At 41.1% G+C, this 22573-nt stretch overlaps 1 protein-coding gene across 3 annotated transcripts in view; it reads left to right on the forward strand.

Annotated features, from left to right (window-relative positions):
- The window catches only part of BAZ2A (bromodomain adjacent to zinc finger domain 2A), a 67054-nt gene that overhangs the window by 34527 nt on the left and 9954 nt on the right, over positions 1-22573 (forward strand). For 2 of the 3 annotated variants that reach the window (XM_063293646.1, XM_063293648.1), the window contains exons 3-21: positions 87-629; positions 1392-1556; positions 6764-6985; positions 8279-8476; positions 8574-8634; positions 8759-8867; positions 9824-9925; positions 10424-10634; positions 12302-12363; positions 13033-13113; positions 13202-13444; positions 14604-14858; positions 16836-17050; positions 17872-17946; positions 18231-18396; positions 18876-18935; positions 19123-19267; positions 19900-20480; positions 22344-22569. In XM_063293646.1, the coding sequence (XP_063149716.1) occupies positions 87-629; positions 1392-1556; positions 6764-6985; positions 8279-8476; positions 8574-8634; positions 8759-8867; positions 9824-9925; positions 10424-10634; positions 12302-12363; positions 13033-13113; positions 13202-13444; positions 14604-14858; positions 16836-17050; positions 17872-17946; positions 18231-18396; positions 18876-18935; positions 19123-19267; positions 19900-20480; positions 22344-22569 (3720 nt within the window). The remainder of the gene's footprint in view (positions 1-86; positions 630-1391; positions 1557-6763; positions 6986-8278; positions 8477-8573; positions 8635-8758; positions 8868-9823; positions 9926-10423; positions 10635-12301; positions 12364-13032; positions 13114-13201; positions 13445-14603; positions 14859-16835; positions 17051-17871; positions 17947-18230; positions 18397-18875; positions 18936-19122; positions 19268-19899; positions 20481-22343; positions 22570-22573) is intronic. The other variant, XM_063293647.1, reaches the window with a different exon arrangement.

Here is a 22573-nt window from a genome sequence, read left to right on the forward strand (position 1 = left end):
AGACAGGCCTAAAAGATGAAGATAATCTTTCTCTCAGTCACTGTTCCTAGTATTTGTTCTGTTCTTTCTTCTTTTCCTCATGGCAGGTTTAAATGGAGACATGAATGTTAATGGCTTATCTACTGTATCTCACACTAGTACTTCAGGGACCCGATCCTCAAACAACTCTCACCTCCATCACCCATATGACTATCTCTGGAATTACTCCCAGTATCCATCTGGCAATGGCAACAACCTCAAAGATGGTCCACTGTTCTCCCAATATCCATTGAATGGTACCCTTGAGAACAATCGGCAGAACTCACCTGGACATACCACCAGTCTGAGGGGAAATGGTGGACAAGAGTTCTGGGCCAATGGTACCCCAGGGACCATGGGATTAAATTTTGATTCAGCAGAGCTCTACGACTCATTCCCTGATGATCAGAACTTTGAGATCCTACAAAATGGCCCATCAAGCTTCTACACATCATCTCAGCCTTCTCCCATGCTTGCTTCAGGGAATCAGGACTTCTCACCACAGCAGGATGAACCAAGCAACGAAGAGGCTGTGAAAGAACCACCATCTACAGTTTCAGAAAACGGCACCAGATTGTTGGGCAGTATGGAGCTGGAGAATGCACAGCCAGGTATAATCACAAATAGTTCTCAGAATTTTTATTCAGAAGGCTTACCGTTGAAATATATTTATTTCAGGACATGCTGAAATGTGGATTTGTCATAAGGCAACGATAGCTTACCTTCTTAATTCCACCTTAGGCTGGAAGAGTAGGTACTGTACAAGTCTTGCTTACTATTAAGCTGTCAACTTCTTCAGTTCCTAGTTATTTCTCTATGCATATTTCTAGAAATAAATGACTGTGTCTCCTTCACTGGAGTGTAGTAGTAGCATATCCATCCTGGCATATTGTCTTTCCACAATATTAACCCCAATGCTCATTTCTTTGCCCTACTTACAGACTACCAATGGTCCGATTACTGTAATACGTTGCTTTTCCTGACATGCTCCTAGTTTGGCTGGGTTACATGGTTTTCAGGTTTACCAAGGATGGTGGCCTTCTTTTAAATCTGTATTGCAGGTTACTGTGAAGACTGCTTGGAACAGGGATCTGCTAGTTTTGTTCACGTTGTTTGGTTAAGTACTATGGACATGAATGGTATCCGTAGAATAATGATAAAATATCTTTTCCAGGCAGATAAAGCCATAGGGTTGGAATTACTGAGATAAGAATGAAAAGTGCTTTGATTAGCCTAATGTGCTATTTAAATGTGTTTGCTGTGAGATTCTGCTTATTCTTAAGGCTTTGTCAAGACCTAAAGTGAAAGATAACTTCTAAAAACATGATTTAGAAAGTTCAGTGTGACATTTTTAATAATAATATTCCCTGTAGAGTTGAAAATATGTGGCTACAATGGTTCTTCTCCGGTTGTTGAGCCTCTTAGCCAAGAGGCCTCTGTCTTGGAACCCGATGCTGGGGCTAGTTGCCTTGAAGATGCTTCTCGGATCCCTCCTCCTCTGGAAGACTCTTTGGAGCCTTTTGAATCACTAGACAGAGGTAAATGGGTGGAATTTTGCATCTTCGCATTTTTGTATCTGTATGACTTGACCTGATGGTTTTCTCCAAATCGTAGATATGATGTCCTTACAGAGGAAAAAAATATGAAAAAATATAAGTTTGCCACATCTTAAGTACTTAAGTAAATGAGAAAAGTACAGCAAAAGTAGTTCGTTATACAAGCTGTGCTTGCTGAAATTTCCCTCCCTTTACTATTCAGGCTGCAAGAGCTCTTTTGCAGAGATTGGGGTATTTCATGTTTTGCCAATAGTGCAGTACTCCATGGACTTTGCTGGTGGGAAGTGGGCTGTGAGATGTAAAAGGTTATCCAGTGGTAAACTGGATTAACTTTAGGATGCGCGACTAAAATACCCTGGTGACTTTAACATGGCTGTAAATGATTAACATGGCTACCTTTGTGGAAACTGTTCTGTTGACAAAGTTTCTTTTAAAGCCTTATAAATAATGATAATAAAGAAAACCTTACCTCGCCTAGACACAGCTACCATATAAATGTCTACCGCTATTGTCATTGATGTGCAGCTTCTCCAGCAGCTTTATTCTTGGAAATGTAAACACTTACATTGAGGCCTAGATAGCAAAATACAAAACAATAAACAAACAACCCCCCTTCAACCCAGTTAGTTTGCTCTTTCCTATCTTATTGCTATTCATGGCTAGAGGCTTAAGCAAACATTCTGCTGACTAGCAGTAGAGGCACGGTCCCCTTCATGAATCTGTTGTTCAGTTACGTTTTGTATAATGTCAGGGGCTTGGTTCAATGCATATGGATTCAAAACCCAGTTTTATTTAATTATAAACATGGAAGAGAGCGATACCATGATGGAGGCAGCTAGCTAAATTCTGAACAGAAAAGATGAACAGATAGTTCTGATTTCTGCCCACAGTTTATGTCTAAACAATCTCCAGTTCCACTAGTTGCTTTTAAGTAACTTGCCTTTTGACTTGCTAAACCAGGGTAGGGAAGATCAGGACATACTAGTAAATCTATAACTGATTTACATGAATTACTAAGGCTTTGCATGCTTTGAGAACAATTCAGAAGTGGGCTTTGGAATGCACAAAAATGTGAGTGCGTTATGTTTTTAATTTTCCAGGCTTCCACATAAGGCTGAAAAAAGATTGTTTTAACACATGGATTAGAGGTGACTCATTAACGCAACCGAAGATTTTTTTTTACTTCCAATTAACACAGCAAAACCTCCCTTCCCTCCTTGAAAAAACAGGGTTCAGAAACAAACTTTGGGGGAGAAACCAGGAATGGATTTGAGTGAAAGAACAGACCTCAGTTCTGATACTGAGTCCTGATTACTGGGCCAGGATGCTCTCAGATTTGCCCTGTACTTCTTAACTGTAATTCTAGTAATGCATCCTTTCTAAGCCAATGTTTTGCCTATGGTTCCTATTGATGCTTTCACTATTCTAGGAAAAAGCAGAGTCAATTGTATAACCAAACATAGTTTGGTTACTCCTGTTTGTATGATCCTTCCTTCTCAAAAGCACTATTTTTCTCCAACACCAAATTTTAAGTTTGAGACATAGACAGTAATGCTATGAATTATATCAAATTATTACCAGCATAATCTATGAACCATGACAAGCTTTAAGAAAGCAAAACTATGTGGGAAGTCACAACATACACTCTTGTTGTATCAAATATCTTTTACCTTAATTGACCTGAATTTATTAGCTATGTTTTTCTTTCCTAACTTGAGAAGATTGGTATTTATACATTCATTACCTGCAAATACATTTTGGGCTAAAATCTAAAATTACTTTCACTGATCTGTAAACATATTTATTTCTCATATTTCTGCACTGCCCATCTCGCAAGCGACTCTGGACGGTTTACAATTTACTTAAATTAACAAGAGATTAAAAACATAAAAACAAATACATCATAAAAATATAAACATGAAATATAAAATATAGAAAAATATTTAAAATTTAAATATATAAAATATAAATTTGCTGTATGCTGTAACATTACATCTTTTTCTCACTAAACTTCAGTGACCATGTGTTGTCTCATATTAAAATCACTATCCTAACCATCTCTTTCCCAGTAACTGCTAAAACAGTTTATCTGTTATAAAAACCTATTAGGGCCAAATAATTGTTTGAACTCTCTCCCTAACCCTCTTTTGTCTTTTTATAATAATTTTATTGAACATTGCAATTGAAAGGATAAGAACTAATACAAACTAAGAAAAAGAAAAGAAAAAAAGTGCAGAAAAAAATACAAAGAAAAATAGAAAAAGAAAAAATAATATAGTAAGGAAAATAAAATAAATGTTATTAAAAGTTTTACAAAGAATTTAAAAACTAACACAAACTAATAGAGTCAAAAGAACAAAGAGAAAAAAGAAAAAGTGCAAAAAGATGGATGTGTGTGTGTGGGTGTGTGTGTGTGTGTGAGAGACTTCCCCCTTCATCACAACAAGTATAAACAATTTTAATACTTATCGCCTTCTCTTAAAATACAACAAATGATCTCTTTTTCCCATATCCCATCTCTTAGCCATAAACAAATCCTTAAAATCTCATCATTCAGTCCTGATCAGCAAAAGTCCATTAAGGGTTACCAGAGATAACATATCTGTTTTAACCTTGATTAAATAAACGAGCTTTAAATTCTTTCCTTTTAACAATCTCGATCTTTAATCCTTTCAAATAATGTCCTAGAACTTGATTTCTTTTCATTTTTTTCTTTGGTCCTTCTCACAAAATTCTTCAAAACTTTTAGTAAGTCTCTTTTGTAAATCCAATGTGGGAAAGTTATCCAGGTCACTCTTTCGGTTTGTTATTTGTATGTCCCATTTAATATTATTAAGATATCAGCCGGTTTCATTTATATATCAAGTGTAGCATCTTTTTCTATATCATTCTTGTAGCCTATCATTTTTAAATCCACTTTCAGATCAGTCTCAGTCTTGTCTGGTAAAACTTGTTCCTCTTCCATAACTTCTTTAAAGACAGTCTATCAATAACGGCAGACACTCTTAAAAGTAACTTCTGGGTTCATTGTTCACAAATATCCTTAATACATAAAATGTTGAAGTATTTTGTAAGTCAAATGTAAGTGTTCTTTAATTGTAATCTTTAGTTCCTTCTGGTTCCCCCTAGGGTCCAACCTTCAAAGTCCCATCCTATCATCATTTTAGGAATTCAGAACAGCAGCATTTTCCCATGGGAAGGATTCTTACAATTAATTTCAAAATCTTACTTCAAATCCATCTGGACCTTTAGTCTGTTTCTAAATTTCCAGAATCAACGTTCTAATCACGCTTTTGCTGTTTATTCCAAAATATATATTTTTAAGTCTTTAAACTTGTATTTAAAACTTCTTTCACTAAGGACTGAAGGAAACTCACCCAGTGCTGTACAACTTGTCATTCCAAAGGTTCCTAATGCTGAAAAGCAGTTAACAAGCAATCTCCAAAAGTGGTTAGAAAAGGAAATATGGGAACCCTGTGTCCATAAGGCATCGACCGCGGTTTGGGCGAAGATGGCGTTCCCTCGTCTCCCAGAGCTCTAAACCCACCAGAGACCACTGTCTTGTGGTCTCCTCATGAGGAGCAACTGTCTGGAGCACTTGTGGGTGATCCCAAGTCCTCCTTGTCTGGAGAAGAATCCTGAAGAAGAATCTCAAAGAGCTGGTCCACTCGCCGGCCCTTCATTCCGCTGCAGTCATCCCTTTCCCTCTCAGTGGAGCCATCTTCAGTTCGCTGTTTCTTCCCCAAAAGTCTTGCTTGATATCATTTTGGAGATAATCAAAATATTTCAGCTTTTAATATTACTCCTTTATCTACTTCCGTTACAAACAATAGCCTTGTAAAAATCAGAAGTTTAAAAACATATTTGTTCTCTCATACACAATTTACAAATTTGAAAACAGAGTTACTTCTCGTCTTTTTTAGAACTTTTCATGTGTAAGCCAAATTGTAAACTTACAATATATATTTTCTGTAGAATTCCTCCAAGGACTGGGGAAAAAAAACCTAACTGGTGTGTTGATTTTTAAATTAATGTAAGATTTCCTTATACATATGGCCAAAGCCACTTGAGCTGAGAAATTCTGATTTCAGCCCTACAGCACATGTTTCATGTACCTGCTAATTCAATAGGTGCCTGAGGAACTATCCATATTGCTTTAAATTGGTGGCCAAAGGCCTACATATGATATTCAGCTATAAAAAGTGAGTTGATTAGATTCATGAAGCTAGCCTCCCTGCTGGCCATCTCTCTGATTAACATGATTACCTAATCAAGTGACTGGTATGGACTAAATTACTGTTTGTTTGTTTGTTTGTTTTGCTGCATGTGATCTGCATGGGATCAATGGGAGAAAGGGGGACAGGAACAAGGGAGAAAGAAATGTTTTGAGTGTTGGTGTTTTGAGTGAGTGAGTAAAAGGGCGTGTGTATATCAATGGGTATGTGGATATATGGCTTCCAACCCAACAACTTGTATGCCTTTTCCTTCAGGTAGATTAGAAAAGGTGGACACCCGTGCAGTACATTCTGCTTATTCATTATTAGATTTATATCCTACCTTTATTTTGTTCAGTTCAAGATGGCATACATAATATTCCCGCTTTCTATTTTCCCCACAACAACAACCCTGTGAGGTGGGCTGGGCTGAGAGAGGGACTGGCCCAAGGTCACTCAGCCGGCTTTCATGCCTGAGGCGGGACTAGAACTCCCGGTCTCCTAGATCCTAGTCCAGCATCTTAACCACTCTGCTCTCTGCTTACATGTCTTGTAGTACAGTGAGGTAGACGTAAATGTGAATACTTCATCTCAATGTTGCTATTAACAGGCTAACTTCCATACTATTCTATCTGGCTCTAACTTTTTTTCTTTCCTAAAATTGATTTTTAAAAGATGTACAATGGCTGGGATTTGGAAGCCATTGTAACAAATGGTTAGGATGCTAAGCCCTGAGTAGTCTTGGGCAAGCTGCAGTCTGTTTTCTTTAAAACAGCAAAGATATTTCTTTAAAATATCCTTAAATTCTTTCTTTAATACAGCATTTCTAAGGACCAGTCTAATTGTACAGCGAAATGTAAAGAGCACAATTTATATTTAGTATTTAAACTATTGATAGAGATCCAAAGACATATTGTTAGGATAAAATTGCTAGGTTGGATAGCGGTAAGAACTTTACAAATTTATGGTTTGTAGACCCAGGGACCGGAGATCTGTATGAAATGGATACATCTGAACTTGTGAGTGGCAAATCTCCACTGGAGGACCCTCCTGACATTTCTGCCCTGGATTGTCCTGGCAGCCCCTCTCTCAACCCCTCTGACTCCTTCAGCCTATTGGCAGATGACAGTCAGCCTGATACCTCTCTTTTTGGAAGTGCCAGTTTGCCTCCTGTTCTTGGAGGGTCAGTTTTGCAAGGTGAGCAAGACCCATGCATAAAGAAATTGCTCTGTTTGGTGGCTAGTGAAGATTGTCCTCTTCAAGCAGTTCTCTGTCTTCAAATACAGTAGTTTTTGCTTAGTGCTTGCAGAAGGAGTTGTGGGATCCAGAGGTACACACTTCTGAGTAACGATAAAAGAATTGCATAGATCTGGAGAAGGGCAGGCTCAATTATTTTGCAAATGTTGGGGACAGAGAAAAATATTTTAACTCTATAACTGAGAAAGAACTTGGCAAAAGATGTGCAGATTGATTATGAACTTTTGGTATGGTTGCAGATTAAATTAATCAGAAAGGAGAGAAATCAAATTTAATTTTATAGAATTTTGGAAAGGTATATATTGCAGTACCATATACAATTGTTTAACTGAATCCTCATTAGCTATTTTATGCAGCTGGAAGTTTATGTTTTTTAGATAGTGTAGACAATCCTTCTAAAAGTATTTAGAGTAGAGTAGAATAGAATACTGTGTATTAATCCTGAGTAGTTATGAAGGACTATGTTGTTCACATAATAATTGTAATTCTCATGTGAAGGTTTAAATTCTTGAAAGAGATCCCAAATGATAAGGCTAAGTACTTGGGATTTATAGTATAGTATAGTATATTTCAAATTTCGTCACCGCCCATCTCCCTCAAAAAAGGGACTCTGGGCAGTTTACAATAATTTTTTATATATATATATATATATATATATATATATATATATATATATATATATATATAATCTTATATAAAAGAGACGCGGTGGCGCTGCGGGTTAAACCGCTGAGCTGTCGATCGGAAGGTCGGCGGTTCGAAACCGCGCGGCGGGGTGAGCTCCCGTTGCTCGTCCCAGCTTCTGCACACCAAGCAGTTCGAAAACATGCAAATGTGAGTAGATTAATTGGTACCGCTTCGGCGGGAAGGTAACGGCGTTCCATGAGTCATGCTGGCCACATGACCCGGAAGTGTCCTATGGACAACGCCGGCTCCAAGGCTTTGAAACGGAGATGAGCACCGCCCCTAGAGTCGGACACGACTGGACTTTACGTCAAGGGAAACCTTTACCTTTACTTATAATCTTATACACACACACACACACACACACACACACGCATGCATGCATGCATGCTTTTAACAGCTTGTAGTGTTCCACTAAGTGACTAGAAAAGCAGTAGAAGTAAGGCATGACTTGCTTCCCTCAGTGCTCAGTGAACTATTTTCAGTTTCCTAAAATGTGTTCACTCCTCTCCGCCTTTCTATTTATCTGTCTCTTCTCTTTTGCTATAGAAAGCAGCCTGGAGCTGACAGGTGTGAGTGAAGTAGGGCAAGAGGGCACAGAGTTTCTTGATTCACAGGCACCCCTTGAACCAGAATCTCTAAATGCCTCTTTGGAAGAGTCGGTCAAGAGCAGTTTTCCAGGCAATCCTACATCCACAATAGACAGGGATAGTAAAGAAGCTTCAGCCCTAAATGTGTCTGCCAAAAGTAAGTAAACTCTTTTCTTCGTGCCTCTAAATTACTTTGGCTGCCTTTAAAGGTAATTTAGTTGATTGCACTGGTAATGGGTATTTGTTCTGATCAGGTGATGTTCCAAGAAGGAGAATAGCCACAGTAGAAGAGGTGCACTACCCCTTGAAGCACGGGTAGGTAGTCCCATTTTCCTGGCAGGAAGGAATTTTGCTTTTGGTGCTAGTCCATGCATAGCAAGTAATGCTGCTGAATGAGGATGCAGGTTTCTAGTCTTTGATAGGTTACTCTTGTACTCAGGTGGCGAAGGGAGGTGCGCATCAAGAAAGGGAGCAACCGATGGCAGGGAGAAACCTGGTACTATGGACCCTGTGGCAAGAGAATGAAGCAGTTTCCAGAGGTGATCAAGGTAAAAAAAGTTTCTTAGACAGGAAGCAGTGGTGACTGATTTTTTTTGTTAGCGACTTCTCCATTTTATGTGCTATTCTGCAGCACAGTTTTAAAATGATTATTGAACATTTATTTAGTCTGCTGAGAGTAACGTTGCTTTTTTCCGGCCCTGACAAAGTTCCCCTTTCTTCACTTTTACCAAAGCAAAGAGACATTCTATCATATTGCCTTACTTGCCATGGATCCTCAGTCATTTGATCACTTTCTGTAATAACCATGTCTCTAGTTTTAGTGATAAAACTAAAGGCAACTCTAGTACCGTAGAAAGGAGACAAATAAGTACACCTACAGATACTTCTTCCCTGACCTGGCACCTTTAACAAGATTTTTATTTCCCAGTTAGACCTGAGGAATAATACACTTGTCATCAGACTGATATGTGGAGTAACAGTTAATGAACTTTTGCAGTATAGAAAGCTCTGCTTAAGAGCAAAATAGTATAAGATTCAGCACTATTCATTTTATTATTTTTCTTTGATCCTTGGTTTCAGACTGTGGCCTCCTGTTATCCAAGGCTCCTCCATTCCCCCACTGTAAACTCCAATTACACTTAAACCTAACTTGTAGCATCCTCTGCCTTTTTTTTTAATCATGTAACTGCCTTCATCATAATCTCTGTCAGAAGATGAATGTAGTTCCTTCCTGGAGCATTGGTCTAGGAATAAGATTTGCTTTGCCCTCTTTGAATTCTTCCTGTAAGACACCAAGAATAATGTAAGATTGTTAATCAGTTATAACGGGTGATATCCAGCATGCATGTTTAGCTTTCATGCTTCTCTGGATACTGATTCAGAGTATTTCAGTAGGTCCAACGATATCATGTTCACCTCAGAGAGAGCCTCCATCTTAACAAGAAACTAAGTGCTATATAAGATCTTGACTGATGTTCATTTTGGTGGTTTATTCTCCTACCAGTACCTGAGCAGAAATGTTGGGCAGAGCGTCCGCCGTGAACACTTCAGCTTCAGTCCCCGAATGCCAGTGGGAGATTTCTTTGAAGAGCGAGATACATCTGAGGTAGGTATTGCTGCAAGAGTAGGCATTTGCCGGGTGTCACTGGCATATTCTGATTTTTTAGCATCCGTCCTTCTGCCAGGATTATGCTGGCAAAACGCAGCATCCACTCATGGGGCCAAGTGCAAACAAAGTTTTACAACAGAGCAACTACACGGGCCCTAGTATCAATATTTTAAGTGAGGGAGGACATTCTCATGAAGAGCTATCTCTTGAAGCCAAGTATGTGGCATAACAGCTTAGTAAACTGTGACTTTGCAGCACACTGTTAGTCTACTCTCCCTCCTCCCCCAAACCTGTTTTTGACTTCTAGACAAAAGTATCTGTTATGGGTGTGTATGGAAGGATTTGTTTCTGTGGATTCTGATGATCTGCCCTGTGCCCTCCAGATATTGTAGACTTCAGTTCCCATCAAGCGATAGCCAGTATGGCCAGCACAAGGGATCTTGACCTGCGTAGGCTAAAATATCTGCAGCATCCTTCCTTTTCTTCATTTCACAGGGCCTGCAGTGGGTAAAATTGACACACGAGGAAATCCCTTCGCGTATCCAGGCCATCACGGGTAAGCGTGGCCGCCCACGGAATACTGAGAAAGCCAAGGCTAAGGAAATGCCCAAGGTGAAACGTGGACGGGGCCGACCTCCCAAAGTGAAAGTGCCTGACCTGCTGAGCAAAACGGATGTCAGAATTTTGAAGAAGCTGGAAGCCCAAGGTACCAGCTGGACCAGCCCTTTTTGCATGCTTGTAGCTTTCACAAGAAAACATTTCTGGTTTGTGGCAGTGGTTGTTTGTCAGTATCTGGAGAAAAGGCTGTTCATTATGTGCAGCAAGAAAATTCAACTTTTGCTCTCAAAAATAATGCAAATCAACAAGATGCATGCAAATCTGCTTATTTTTCATTTGCATGCCTTTTCTGGAAACTGATGTGTGAGTTTTTGCAAAATTTGGAATTTCTTGTCAAGGAGCGGTGTGGCAGCAGGAAGAGAGGAACGGATAAGCAAGGGGCAGTAAGAATATATAGGTAAGAGAACATGACTGAAGAATGTGAGGGGAGGGGCAGGTAGCTACACAGAAAATAAGAGCTGTGCCTTTCAGAGCTGGAAATACTTGCAGGTACCGTCTTCTTCCTGGCTCTCCTTTATGCTTCCACTGCAGTGAGGGCTAGGATTTTGTTTTGTTTTGTTATTTAAAAAGCTGAAAGATTTAGGATCAGACATATAAATAGAATCCTTGTGGAGTACACAAATGGGCGCCATCAGTCCTATCTTATTGTAAGTGGCTTTAAATCAGGTCACAGTTAATATTTTTTGGTAGCCTTAGGGCCATAGTAGATGGGGCAGTGATGCAAATTGGGTTGGGCTAGATTTTGTTTTGTGTGGGTTCTTTATTTCTTAAACTAATTTAAGCCTGTTTGGGTTTAACACTACAATTTCCATGTGCTTCCTGACTCAAAATGGTGTGCAACTATGTTACTGGTATTCAGCAAATATGGGCAGAGGATGTTCTGATGCCACACAGAAGGGGCTCAGAGGCCACATGCTGTCCTGGGGCTAGAGATAGCCTACCTCTGCTTTAGTTGCAAGAAACTTGTAACCCAGCTGATAAGCCATCCCAATATCTCTTGAAGCATCCAGGGTGTCTCAGCCTCCGTAATTATTATAAGCAGTAACATGCTCTCACTATCAAGAATGCTGAATGCTTCCTAATAAAGGTACAGCTCTGCCTGGGTGTCGTTGGGGAGAACAATCTATCCACAATGATTTAATTATGACTCTTTGGGCTTGCTGCCAGTTTCATGTGGTGAAGCCACTGTGCAGAATATATAAGAGATGGAGGCAAGTAGGGAGAATTTTTTATTCACTATACAATGAGCTAAAATCCTCAGTGTTATATATGTACATTATATCTCGTCTATGCACTTGATCTGACCTTATAATCCACAGAGAGGTTCCTAGCAAAAAGAGGTATTACTTTTTTTATTATTATTAAGCAATACTAAAAGATTATGCAGTAGGTGTGGAACTGGGCAGCATCCAGATTCATATTTGCTGCCAGGCCTGTGAGAAGTTTGCTCAGTATTTTGTGCTCTTAGATTATTTATATTCTTGCATACTTCATTCCTCATAATAGAGCATATATTAAAGAGATTTATCATGATCATGAAAGCTTGTTAAATGGCTGAAACAGTTAAACTTTGAGAAAGGAACAAAACTTTAGCTATCAAAAGAGATTGTATTGCGTTCATGCTGAGAATATTTCTTTCGGCCCATGTCACCAATGTCTTTTGGAGAACTGATACCTTCCTATAAAGAATGAAGGTATTGTTAGACACCAAATGTAGAGCTAGTTTAATCTCATTCTCCTTTTTTGTATTTCCAGAGGTTCTGAGTGATGAAGATAAGCTGAAGATGACCAAGATCAAGAAGAAAATGAGACAAAAGGTAAACAGAGTAGGAAAAAGCTGTGCATTCTGCTTAAGGAGGATGGGCCATCCCTGTAGGCAGCTTTTGAGATAGAAAAGGCAGCTCCTGAATTCAGAGGTCTGGCAGGTTGGGGATAGTATTGTAAGACCTTCTTTCTTGGTTACCAGTAAGGCTGCAGATATGCAGAGGTCTGACAAACAGTCCATGTTGTACAGCAGAAAATCCAAAACTGGAATGTATGTTCACATGTTTCATATTTTAAAAGAATGAGGCATTGGGGGTAACGGGGTAACAGTTGTAATGAAAGGATTAGAATAGTACAAAAGAATTGAGAGCCCAAATTGCCTGAATTTGGACATTAGGAAGGAAGGAATTCCCAAGTATTTCTACAAATGTTTCTCTACAGCTGTGAGGAAAGGAAGGAGATATTTGTTAAAACCAAAGTACTTAAAATGCTAAATCCTGCAATTCACTTCCTGGTGAATCTAAGCAATGTGAAGTAAATCCTGTCTTGGTTAGCAGAATGTTGGGGGTTTACAACATCGGTTAGAATGCGAGACAGGCAAAATCTGATGGATGAATACATGCTGTAGAAGTCTGGGGAACCACTGTTGTATGTAAAAATGGAGCAATTGCTTTTTCCTTGGTTTTTTTCCCTGTTCTCTGCATGCTTGCTTTTCTCTCTAGGTACAAAATAAGCAGAAGCAGGAAACCAAGCCACTGAAGCCCAAGGAGGCCAAGGCTAAGGAAACAAAAAAGAAGCCTAAGGTAGATACTGATTTTGAGGGGCTCCTTGAAGAGAAGGACAGTTGCCAGGTTGTGAATAACGCCTAATGAGTTACCTTCTCCACCCCAGCCCCAAGCCAAGAAGGAGAAGAGCAAGCCAGAAAAGAGCAAGCCAGAGAAGCCAAAGGAGAAAGTGAAGCTGAAGGAAAAAGGGAAGCCCAAGGAAAAGAAAGTGGTACCATCAGGGAAGGTTCCCCGGAAGGTTGATAAGAATCTCCTTGCTCAGCGCCGTCAGGAAGAACGGCAGCGGCAGCAGATGATTTTGGAGGAAATGAAAAAGCCCACTGAGGATATGTGTTTAGGAGACCACCAGGTATGGTGAACTGCTTGGCCAGATTCCTGTTGTGGGGCCTGGCCCCTGTTTCATTCTTCTGTTTCAAAGGGATCTTCTTCAGTAAAGAAGGTTCATAGGGATTCCTGCACCAGAAGAATGTGAATGCTTCGTCAATGTGTCGCGTATAATTATATTTCTTCTTTTGATTTACTTTTTAAATCTTTAGAGTATTTGCGAATGCATTTTGTAGTCTATGTCAAGATTCCAGTTCTTAGAAAACATGTAATGTTTTGGGAGTATAGGAAAAATGGAGAAAAATAGTAATAGAAAGATTAACCTGCACTAATTGTTGAAGCTCCTTCTATAATAGAGCCCTGACCATCTCCTTCCGTGTTTCTGAAGTTGTACATAACTGCCTGTTCCATAAACTGGAGGGTTATGACTAAATTGCAGCTGCATATTCATCTCCCACCTTTGCCTCTAGCATTTAAGGGAGCTTAGGAATTTTGACGGTGTCATCGGCTTCTCCATACAGCAGCTAATGGTATACGGTGCCACAACCGTAGGACACAAATACATTTTCCCAGATACTATGTGGGAAAAAATGTGCAATGCACATAGGATAATATGTCATGTCAGCTAGTACTGGGATGAAAGTTCTCATTGAGACTTCAGTGAGAATAACAGCACATTTTACTTCTAAGCATTTTCTGCTTAGCATTACCCAAAAAATGTCTGGGGTTGGGGGAAGGCAGGATTTCAGTCCAGACTTCATCATACAATGTAATGGCCTCCAAGATTCTCAGGATTTATTTGCTGGTCTTACTTGTTTGCTTACTTTTATATCCTACCCAGCTCCAGAGACTCCAAGATGCCGGTTTTCCACACCAAGTTTCATACTTGTGCTATAAATCATACATCTATGGCATAAACTTGTGTAGGCTCTCTTTCTACTGTTAAGTGCTTGCATCCTTCTCACGCATGTTGCTGAACGAAGGAATCTGGACTGATGGCACTGAATGGCATTTCTGATTCTTCCAGGTGTTATTAGGAATATACATACTCTTGAGCTCCACCTCACTGGAACTAGTAATCAGAATTACCGCTTATGTCGGTTTATAGCACAGTCTGAGTATTGTGCCACATCTTTCCCTTTTGTGCTGTATTAATATTTTTGCCTTTTCCCCATCTTCTCTAGCCCCTGCCAGAATTTTCTCGCATTCCTGGATTGGTTTTGCCCAGCCAAGCCTTCTCAGATTGCTTAGCCATTGTGGAATTCCTACATAACTATGGCAAGGTGCTGGGCTTCGATGTAGCCCGGGAAGTTCCCAGTTTGAGTACCCTCCAAGAAGGCCTCTTCAATGTAGGAGATAGTTTGGGTGAAGTGCTGGATCTCCTGGTAAAGCTGGTGAAAGTGGTGTTGTGTGATCCTGGCCTTCCCTCATGCTGTCAGGTAGGACTGTGTATGTGTTGTCAGCATGCCCTGCCCTCAGGCAATCCAAATTCCTTATCAAGAAAAATGGAATCACATTGCATAGTTTTCTTATTTTGCATAATCCTGCAAAACTAATTTTATTTATCATGTAAACTCATTTGTCATCAGGCAGGGCAGTGAACTGTGCAAGGAACTGAAGCTATAACTCAAGTGCTGAGCATCTTGTGTAGCCAGTCCTTAGGCCTTAAGAGTACTACAGCCAGATCTCCAAGCAGATACAAAGCCCTAAAAGTTAGAACTAAGGGCAAGCCAAGAGCGCGAGAAAGCTGCACCTCGTGGTTCTTGCCCTAGTGCGGAAATGCGGCATGCATACAGGGTTGGCTGAGGCTTTATTTCAAAAATAAAGTGCTTTGGAGCACATAGCAGCACCATTATAGCCCAGGCCCTTGAACTGAGTGGCCTTTTCTCAATCTGTGCTGTGGCAGTGGAGGGCAGCCAGACAATCCCATGAACAGATGTAGTGACTTACAGCTGCTCCCTGAGTGCCTCTGCACACTCCAAAGCATTTTTTTTCTTCAAATCCAAAATGCTGCACAGCCCTACAAAATAAGTGCAGCCCACTCTGTCCAGGGAATATTTTTGTGTTGATAATTTGGTTTTTATGGCAGACTAAGCTAATAACAAAAGACAGAATTGGATGACCTGGCTTTGCACGGTTTATGGTTCAGCATAACATGTGAACCCAGCTAGCTGTGGTGTGTTCAGTAAACCACTATTAAGCTACAGCTTAGTGGGCGTACAGACATACTTGGTAGGTGCCATACTAAAGAAATGAGCTAACAAAGGGCTGCGGAGGTGTGGCAAGCAATTGTGCTGTTTTTCTTCTTATCAGCAGCCCAGAGTTTCAAGCTTCCTTTTCCAGCTAACACAATAGGCAGGTTTGGGCAGAAAATTAAAAAAATGTTCAACACACAGAGAAAAAAGGCATGTTTTAGGTGTTGGTGTTAAAAAGTCCCTGGCTGGTGTTCAAACAGTTGTCAGACTCTTTTGCCTTTCATGGTGGAGAGCATATGCTTGGAATGTAAATTCTGGATTACAATAAAGGGAAGCTAGAAAGTTGCAGGGAGCCTGGCTTGCTTTATGGGTTCAGTTCTGTTGCAAGGGGAACTCCTGAGACATCCGTCAGGTTTTCTGGACCTGTTTTTAGTTTTCAAAGCTGCAGAGTGAAACATGGATGCCTTTATGAGGGGAATTCTGGAACAGGAGGCTTGACTGCCTGTGCTGGAAGTTGTTTTTGTATTCCTTCTTATTAATCTGATCACAGCTATTTTGTCTGCCACGATGAGCTGTGGCACTGCTAAAAGCGGCAGAGAAAAGCGATAGAGTAACATTTCTGCTGTGAAGAGGAATAGTGCAGAGGATAACTGTTTGCCCATTTTACTTTTGATATGTTTCTAGCAACTTAGTGAGAAACTATGCAGCACATACAACTCCCTTTACGACCACTTGGAAATTTATTTCACCCCCACCACTGGCTTTGAGGTTTTACCAGCTGCAGTCAACATATTTTCCCAACTGCCTCTGCAGCCAAAACAGTTGGTTTTAGATTTTGTTTTTTTAAGTGAAAGTTGGCATTTTCAGACTGTTGGACTCTGTTTATCCTATACTAGACTTTGCACTACAAAGTATGACGTAGCTGCAGAGTTCACCAAATCCAGGTTAAATACCTCTTTTTTTCCCCCTTTTCACCATTGCCTAACTTTACAAATATGGCAGAAAATGGAATCTAGTACAAGTTACATGGATTGCAGAATTTTTAAAAGCTTGTTTGGTTATCACACAAAAACCTGCTTCCTCAGCAAAGATGACAGTAGCCATAACTATTTTTAACACTTTTTACTCAGTGTCCTTCATTTCTATCTGCTGTTGATAGGGAGAATTGGAATATGCATGTGTTCACAAGAAAATCAGATTCTTTTTGCTTTTGCTTGCCAGACTTTGAAGATCCTAGGTGAAAAACTCAGTGAAATAAGCCTGAACCGTGACACCGTGTCCGAGGTCCTCCGCTGCTTCCTCATAGCCTATGGGGGGGATGAAAGCCTGTGTGACAGCTTGAGAACGAAACCCTTCCAAGCGCTGCCCCCAGATAAAAAGGCTGCCATTCTAGCCTTCTTGGTGAATGAGCTCAACAGCAGCACCCTAATCATCAAGTAAGTGGTGCCAGGTTAGGGGATTTCTGCAGTTGTATCTCTCATAGCGAGGTGTAATTTAGATGTCATCTTACGTGTGGCATTGAACTTTTAACATTGGTATGTGACTGAATAGGGTGTAAGTCTCAAAATTCTGTTGTTAGAATGAGATGGAAGAGGAAAGCATGCAAGGGAACCAAGCAGGGCAGGGCAACCCCTCGGATCCAATCTCCCAAGGCAGCTTTGGAGTGTGACTCTAGCACCGGCTTGCAATACCTGAATGTAACAATTCCCATCTTACCTTAGGTTAAAACATTACAATTTGTTAACAACAGAAATCTCCATGGTGGCCACACTCCAAGACTGCAGGGGGTGGGGGGCGGTAGGAGGCATGCACACGTGGCCCTTGGCATCAGCTTTTCAATCTCATGTTTAGACATATGTACTAGCCATAAGAATCCTGGCTGCCGTACGTCAGGATACAGCCTCGGTCCACAGAAGAACCTACAAGGGTACTTGCAGTGCCTTTTTTTGAGGCAGGTAGAGAATGTATTCCCAGTGTAGAATTGCTGCCCCTGATACCCAAGCTTAGGAAAGAATGGTAAAGTATTGATGAAGAGGGGGTGGGAACAGGGTCCAAAACATGTTACTCCTGTGTAAGCTGGGGGTATCTGTTCTAAAGGAAGGAGTGGTGAATTTCCTTGCTTGTAAACCAGATTGTACGTTCAGATGTCTTTTGAAATGATCATTACACGCAGATGTTGGTAAGAAGGGAGTGTCATTTTTCTGCCATGTGTGTTCTCCCCACTCCCCTAACATGTGCTTTGTTTTAAATCCGGCAGTGAGATTGACAAGACTCTAGAGAGCATGTCCAACCATAGGAGAAATAAATGGATCATTGAGGGAAAATTACGCAGGTATGTATCTGGAATTAATTTTGACCTTCTGTAGAAGTATTCTGTCTATGAGAATGCTGTGACTATAAGAGGAAAATCACAGTAGATTGAATCTTACTGTGATCATAGGACTCTTGCAGTTTTTCTTGATTTATATTCCACCACTTTTGATTTACCAGGGGATTTAGGAATAACAACATTTTCTCTAGTTCTTCCCCTTTACTATTCAGGTCACCTAAGAATCTTACAATAAGGCAATACGTCCCTGTTCCCTTTTTTTTACACTTCCTGTTGTTGCATTGAAGATTAAAGATTGCCCTAGCTAAGAAGACTGGGCGTCCCGAATCAGAAATCACCGGTTTGGAGGAAGGACAGTGGCGACGGAGCTCCCGCATCCTCGAGGAGAATGAGGACAAAGAGATAGAAGAAGAGGAAAGAAGAAGAGCATGCAAAACCCGGAGAGATCCTGAAGTAGGTTTTGGCACAACTAAGTCAACGAGTATGGCGTGCTCCTGAATCTTTGCTCCAGTAATGAGTGACAGGTTTGGATGGAACTGGGTTAGTCTCTTAATACGGCAAATAGTGAATAACTGGAACCCTACATTTATGTTGCAACTTCTGGTATGAAAATTATTGTTCCATTTTTTTTAAGCAAGGATGTTTGAGGAGTTCTGTTGTTAGCACCATAACGTTCTTTTCTAAAGTTCTTAGAGGGGTTTTCTGCGTCGTCTTTGTCTTTAAGTGGAATTTGCATTTTCCTAAAGAGTTACATCCATCAACAATTACAGGTGTCATACTTCCCTCTTGGACTTTTAATGGGAAGCACTCCAACTCCAAAGAGAAGCAAAAGGGTTGGTGTTTCACATTTGGGAGGTGCAGTGTTTCCAAAACAAAACTTGTTTGGGGAGGTAGTCAGGAATCTGGTTCTAACTTGTCTCCTCCTTCCACAGAATGAGAGTCTGATTTCCAGTGTGCCAGAGCTAGAGAGGCAAATTGAAAAGCTTTCCAAGGTAAATGCTTGTCGTTGAAAAAATGAATAGAAGAGAAGAGCTGAAATTTCTGCTAGATGTAGAAATGGATGCTTGGGCTTCTCACGAAGGTGATAGATGGAAACGTGTCACTCTTTTCTCTGGTAATTGGAGTTTAACACAATGACCCTTCCTTTTTACACTCTTGGTGTTCTCATTTTTCCTGCAGCGCCAGATGTTCTTTCGCAAGAAGCTGCTCCATTCCTCACAGTTGTTACGGGCATCATCACTGGGGCAAGATCGGTATCGACGGCGGTATTGGGTCCTGCCCCATCTAGGTGGGATCTTTATAGAAGGCTGTGAAGCCTCAGAAGGTATGCAGATCATAGAAGGCGGGTCTGGGTGGGTCTTTCTTTGCTTATAAAGAAATAAAGGTTTCTCTGGATCTCCTCATTTGGTTTCTCAGTGGTGTCTTTCAGTATACAATACACCTTCGTTACTGGGACCACAAGGAGCAGGATTGCTGCATTGGCAATAAATAAGAACTAATAGGACAAATTTAAAGAAGTGTAACAAGTCAGTCTGTCATTTAGGACAAAAGAATAGGAAATAAAGAATAGTGTGTTACAATGCCTTCCTTAATAACTCCACCACTGAAATACAGTATCTGTGAACCAAATTGCCCTCTGGACTTTGGTTGTATATACAATTAGACCAATGTGCCCTCAGTCAAAAACAGATTTGTGAGAGGGTGCTTTGTGATGGGAAGAAGAGGGTACTTAATATTTTGTTAGCCTCATTTCTTTCCTTCTAGATCACCCTCTGGTATCTACCCTGCAACATGAATGTGGTACCTGGAGACTGGGGGTACTTTCAGTGGCATAGATACTGTTGGTGGTTGCTTCACTGGGACATCTAGATTCTGTTGCTTCTTTCACTTCAATAGGTTTGAGCACCCTCTAGTGGTGAAATTTACCCACCTTTCTCTGTTTTGCTATTCCCTAAGCAGCCTCCCTCCCAGTGTCCAAGAATTCATTTGAAAAGGGAGAGGCTCTGAAAGAGGAAGAACATGAAGCCCTGTCAATCAAAAAAGAGAACACTGGCACACCCTCAGATCCTGATTATATGAACTGCACAACTTCAAGATCATGGAGTTGGCCATGGAGAGGCAATGTAGGCATGTCGCCACCAGAGCACCTGGAATCCAAGTTGCCAGAGCCCACACCCTTGTCTGTCAATGGGTTTTTGGAAGATCCCGTGTCCCTGGGCCAGTCTCAGCATGACCTCAGTCAGTCAGCCTTTCTATCTTGGCTCAGCCAGACACAGCAGGCCTCTTCATTGTTTAACAGCTCTGTGCTCACCCCAGACAGTAGCCCTGGCAAAGGGGATCAGTTACCCCCAGATGATCTGCCAGACTCTACAGCAGATGATGAAAGTATCTCAGAAACACAAGTGGCCTGGTTCAATCTGCTGCCTAGGACACCATGTAATGACTCTTCACTTGCTCCTTCCACTGAGCAATCCTCTCGAACTTCACAGCTCTGCAAGCCAGCTACCAGGGACCAGTCAAAGACCTCAGCTCGGCAGGTGAGTGCTGTCTAGAGGCTTCTCCTGACTAGGAAATGCAAGCTCCACTTTTAACCTGGCATGAATCAGCAGTAGGAAATTGTTACTTTGGAGGTAAAGGAATTGGATATAAAGCCTTACTTATTTCTGAGGCAAAGGCTTGCCTCTTTCTGGATTTAGAGATCATGTATTCGTACCATGTAAGGTCCATTTCCTTATGAAAGCTGTGGCTTTTGACTATGCAGGGTCAGGACAGGGAGAGGATTTTTATTTCTGATTTAGCTGTTTTGTTTCTGGAAAACAACACTAACTCCACTGATGAGAAAGTGGCTTCCATTGTATTCAGATGCATATGGTATCAAAAGGAAACAACTTTTTGATATGTTCATAGAGAATAGCGTAATTCTCTATGGACACAGAGAAGCAACCAATTAGAATTTGAACTGGGGAGATTTAGATTCAGCATTACGAAGGAAACTCTTGCCCACAACTCTGTTTATCAGTATGTAAATAGAACCGGAGGAACAAAGAAGACATTTGGCTTTTAAAAAGGATGTCAGAAGAACAAATTGAGTAGGAAAAATGTAAGGCACAAATAGAGGATGGGGGAGCCTTGGCTTGGCAGTAATACATGTGAATGAGATCTGAGTGTCTTTGTTGACCACAAGTTGAACATAAGCCAGCAGTGTGATGCAGCTGCTAAAAAGGCAAACGCTATCTTGGGGTACATGAACAGAACCAGAGAGTCCAGATAACAGAAGATAGTTGTTCTACTCTGCCTTGGTCAGATCCCATGTGGAGTACCGAGTCCAGTCCTGCACACCACAGGTCAACAAGGACAGTAACAAATTCAGAGGAGAGCTGCCTTATGGCAAAGGGCCTGGAAACCAAGCCCTATGAGAACCTTTAAAGGATCTGGCTATGTTTAGCCTACAGACAAGATAATTGAGGGGGAGAGATGATAGCAGTCTTAAAATATCTGAAGGACTGTTAAACAGAAGAAGGAGAGGACTTATTTTCTGTTGCCCCAGAGGGTAAGACCAGTGGGTTAAAATTACACGGATGGAGGTTCAGACTAATATCAGGAGAAAGAAATCTGTGAGCTGTCAGCCAGGGGAACAGGCTGCTACGTGAAGTGGTGAGTGCTCTTTCTCCAGAGGTCTTCAGACAGGGGCTAGATGGTTATCTGTCAGAGATGCTCTAGAGAGGATCCTGTATTGATCAAGGGGTTGGGCTCGGTGTCCTCTTAGCTCTCTCTCAATTCTCTAATGCTGTGATTGTTTGAAAATGGCTGCTGTGGGACTGTGGTGAGCCACCCACATGCTTGAAATGCTCCTCTCTGTATCGTACTATTTAAGTAAATTGACTGGTTGCCGCGAAAGAATATTTGAAGGATGGAAGAAGCTCATCCTCGATCTTGGATCCAGTTATCTAAGATTCCTTAGGCAGAGCCTTAGATAAGGTTCCTTTGCCTCATTCGGCCTACTACTCTTTGGCAGTTGTGCTTCTTTTCCCATCTGTTTGAATCAACAGAGAAGTGGTTCCCCACTTACTGGAGGGGAAAGAACGCAGCAGGAGACAACGAGGATCTGGTAGTCACCTAGTCATTTGGGTAGCTGCCATGCTGGAGATGCCACCACTTAACATCACTTGCAGGTCTCATTGCCCCATCTGAAATAATGTCTTTTCTTGTTTTAGTAACATTTGTCTTTCAACAGTGCCTCCCTGGTGTTGATCTCCAGTGGGAGGAGTATAAATTGAGGCCCATTAATGGAGGTCACTAGCTGAGCTTTTTCCCTGAATTCCCATACCACTTTGTAAGCATTGTTGTGCTTCTTGTGGCAGTGTTCAATGCAAGTGCTTTTTGAATTTTCCCTCCCACAGCTGAATGGCTACTCCACCTCTAGCCCAGTGTTGCCACCACTGTCCTCTACTCCACTGCATTCCAGCTCCAGGGTCCACAGCGCGTGCTCCAGAGCCAAGGATATCTCCAAGAAGGCCCTTGAATCTTCAGGGCAGCCAAGGCGACGGGGGCGCCCCCCCACTAAGCTTTTCAAACAGATTGAGCAGAAATACTTGACTCAGCTGACAGCACAGCCTATACCTCCTGGTAA

Source organism: Candoia aspera, chromosome 2 (genome assembly GCF_035149785.1).
Source record: "Candoia aspera isolate rCanAsp1 chromosome 2, rCanAsp1.hap2, whole genome shotgun sequence".
Lineage (NCBI taxonomy): Eukaryota > Metazoa > Chordata > Lepidosauria > Squamata > Boidae > Candoia > Candoia aspera.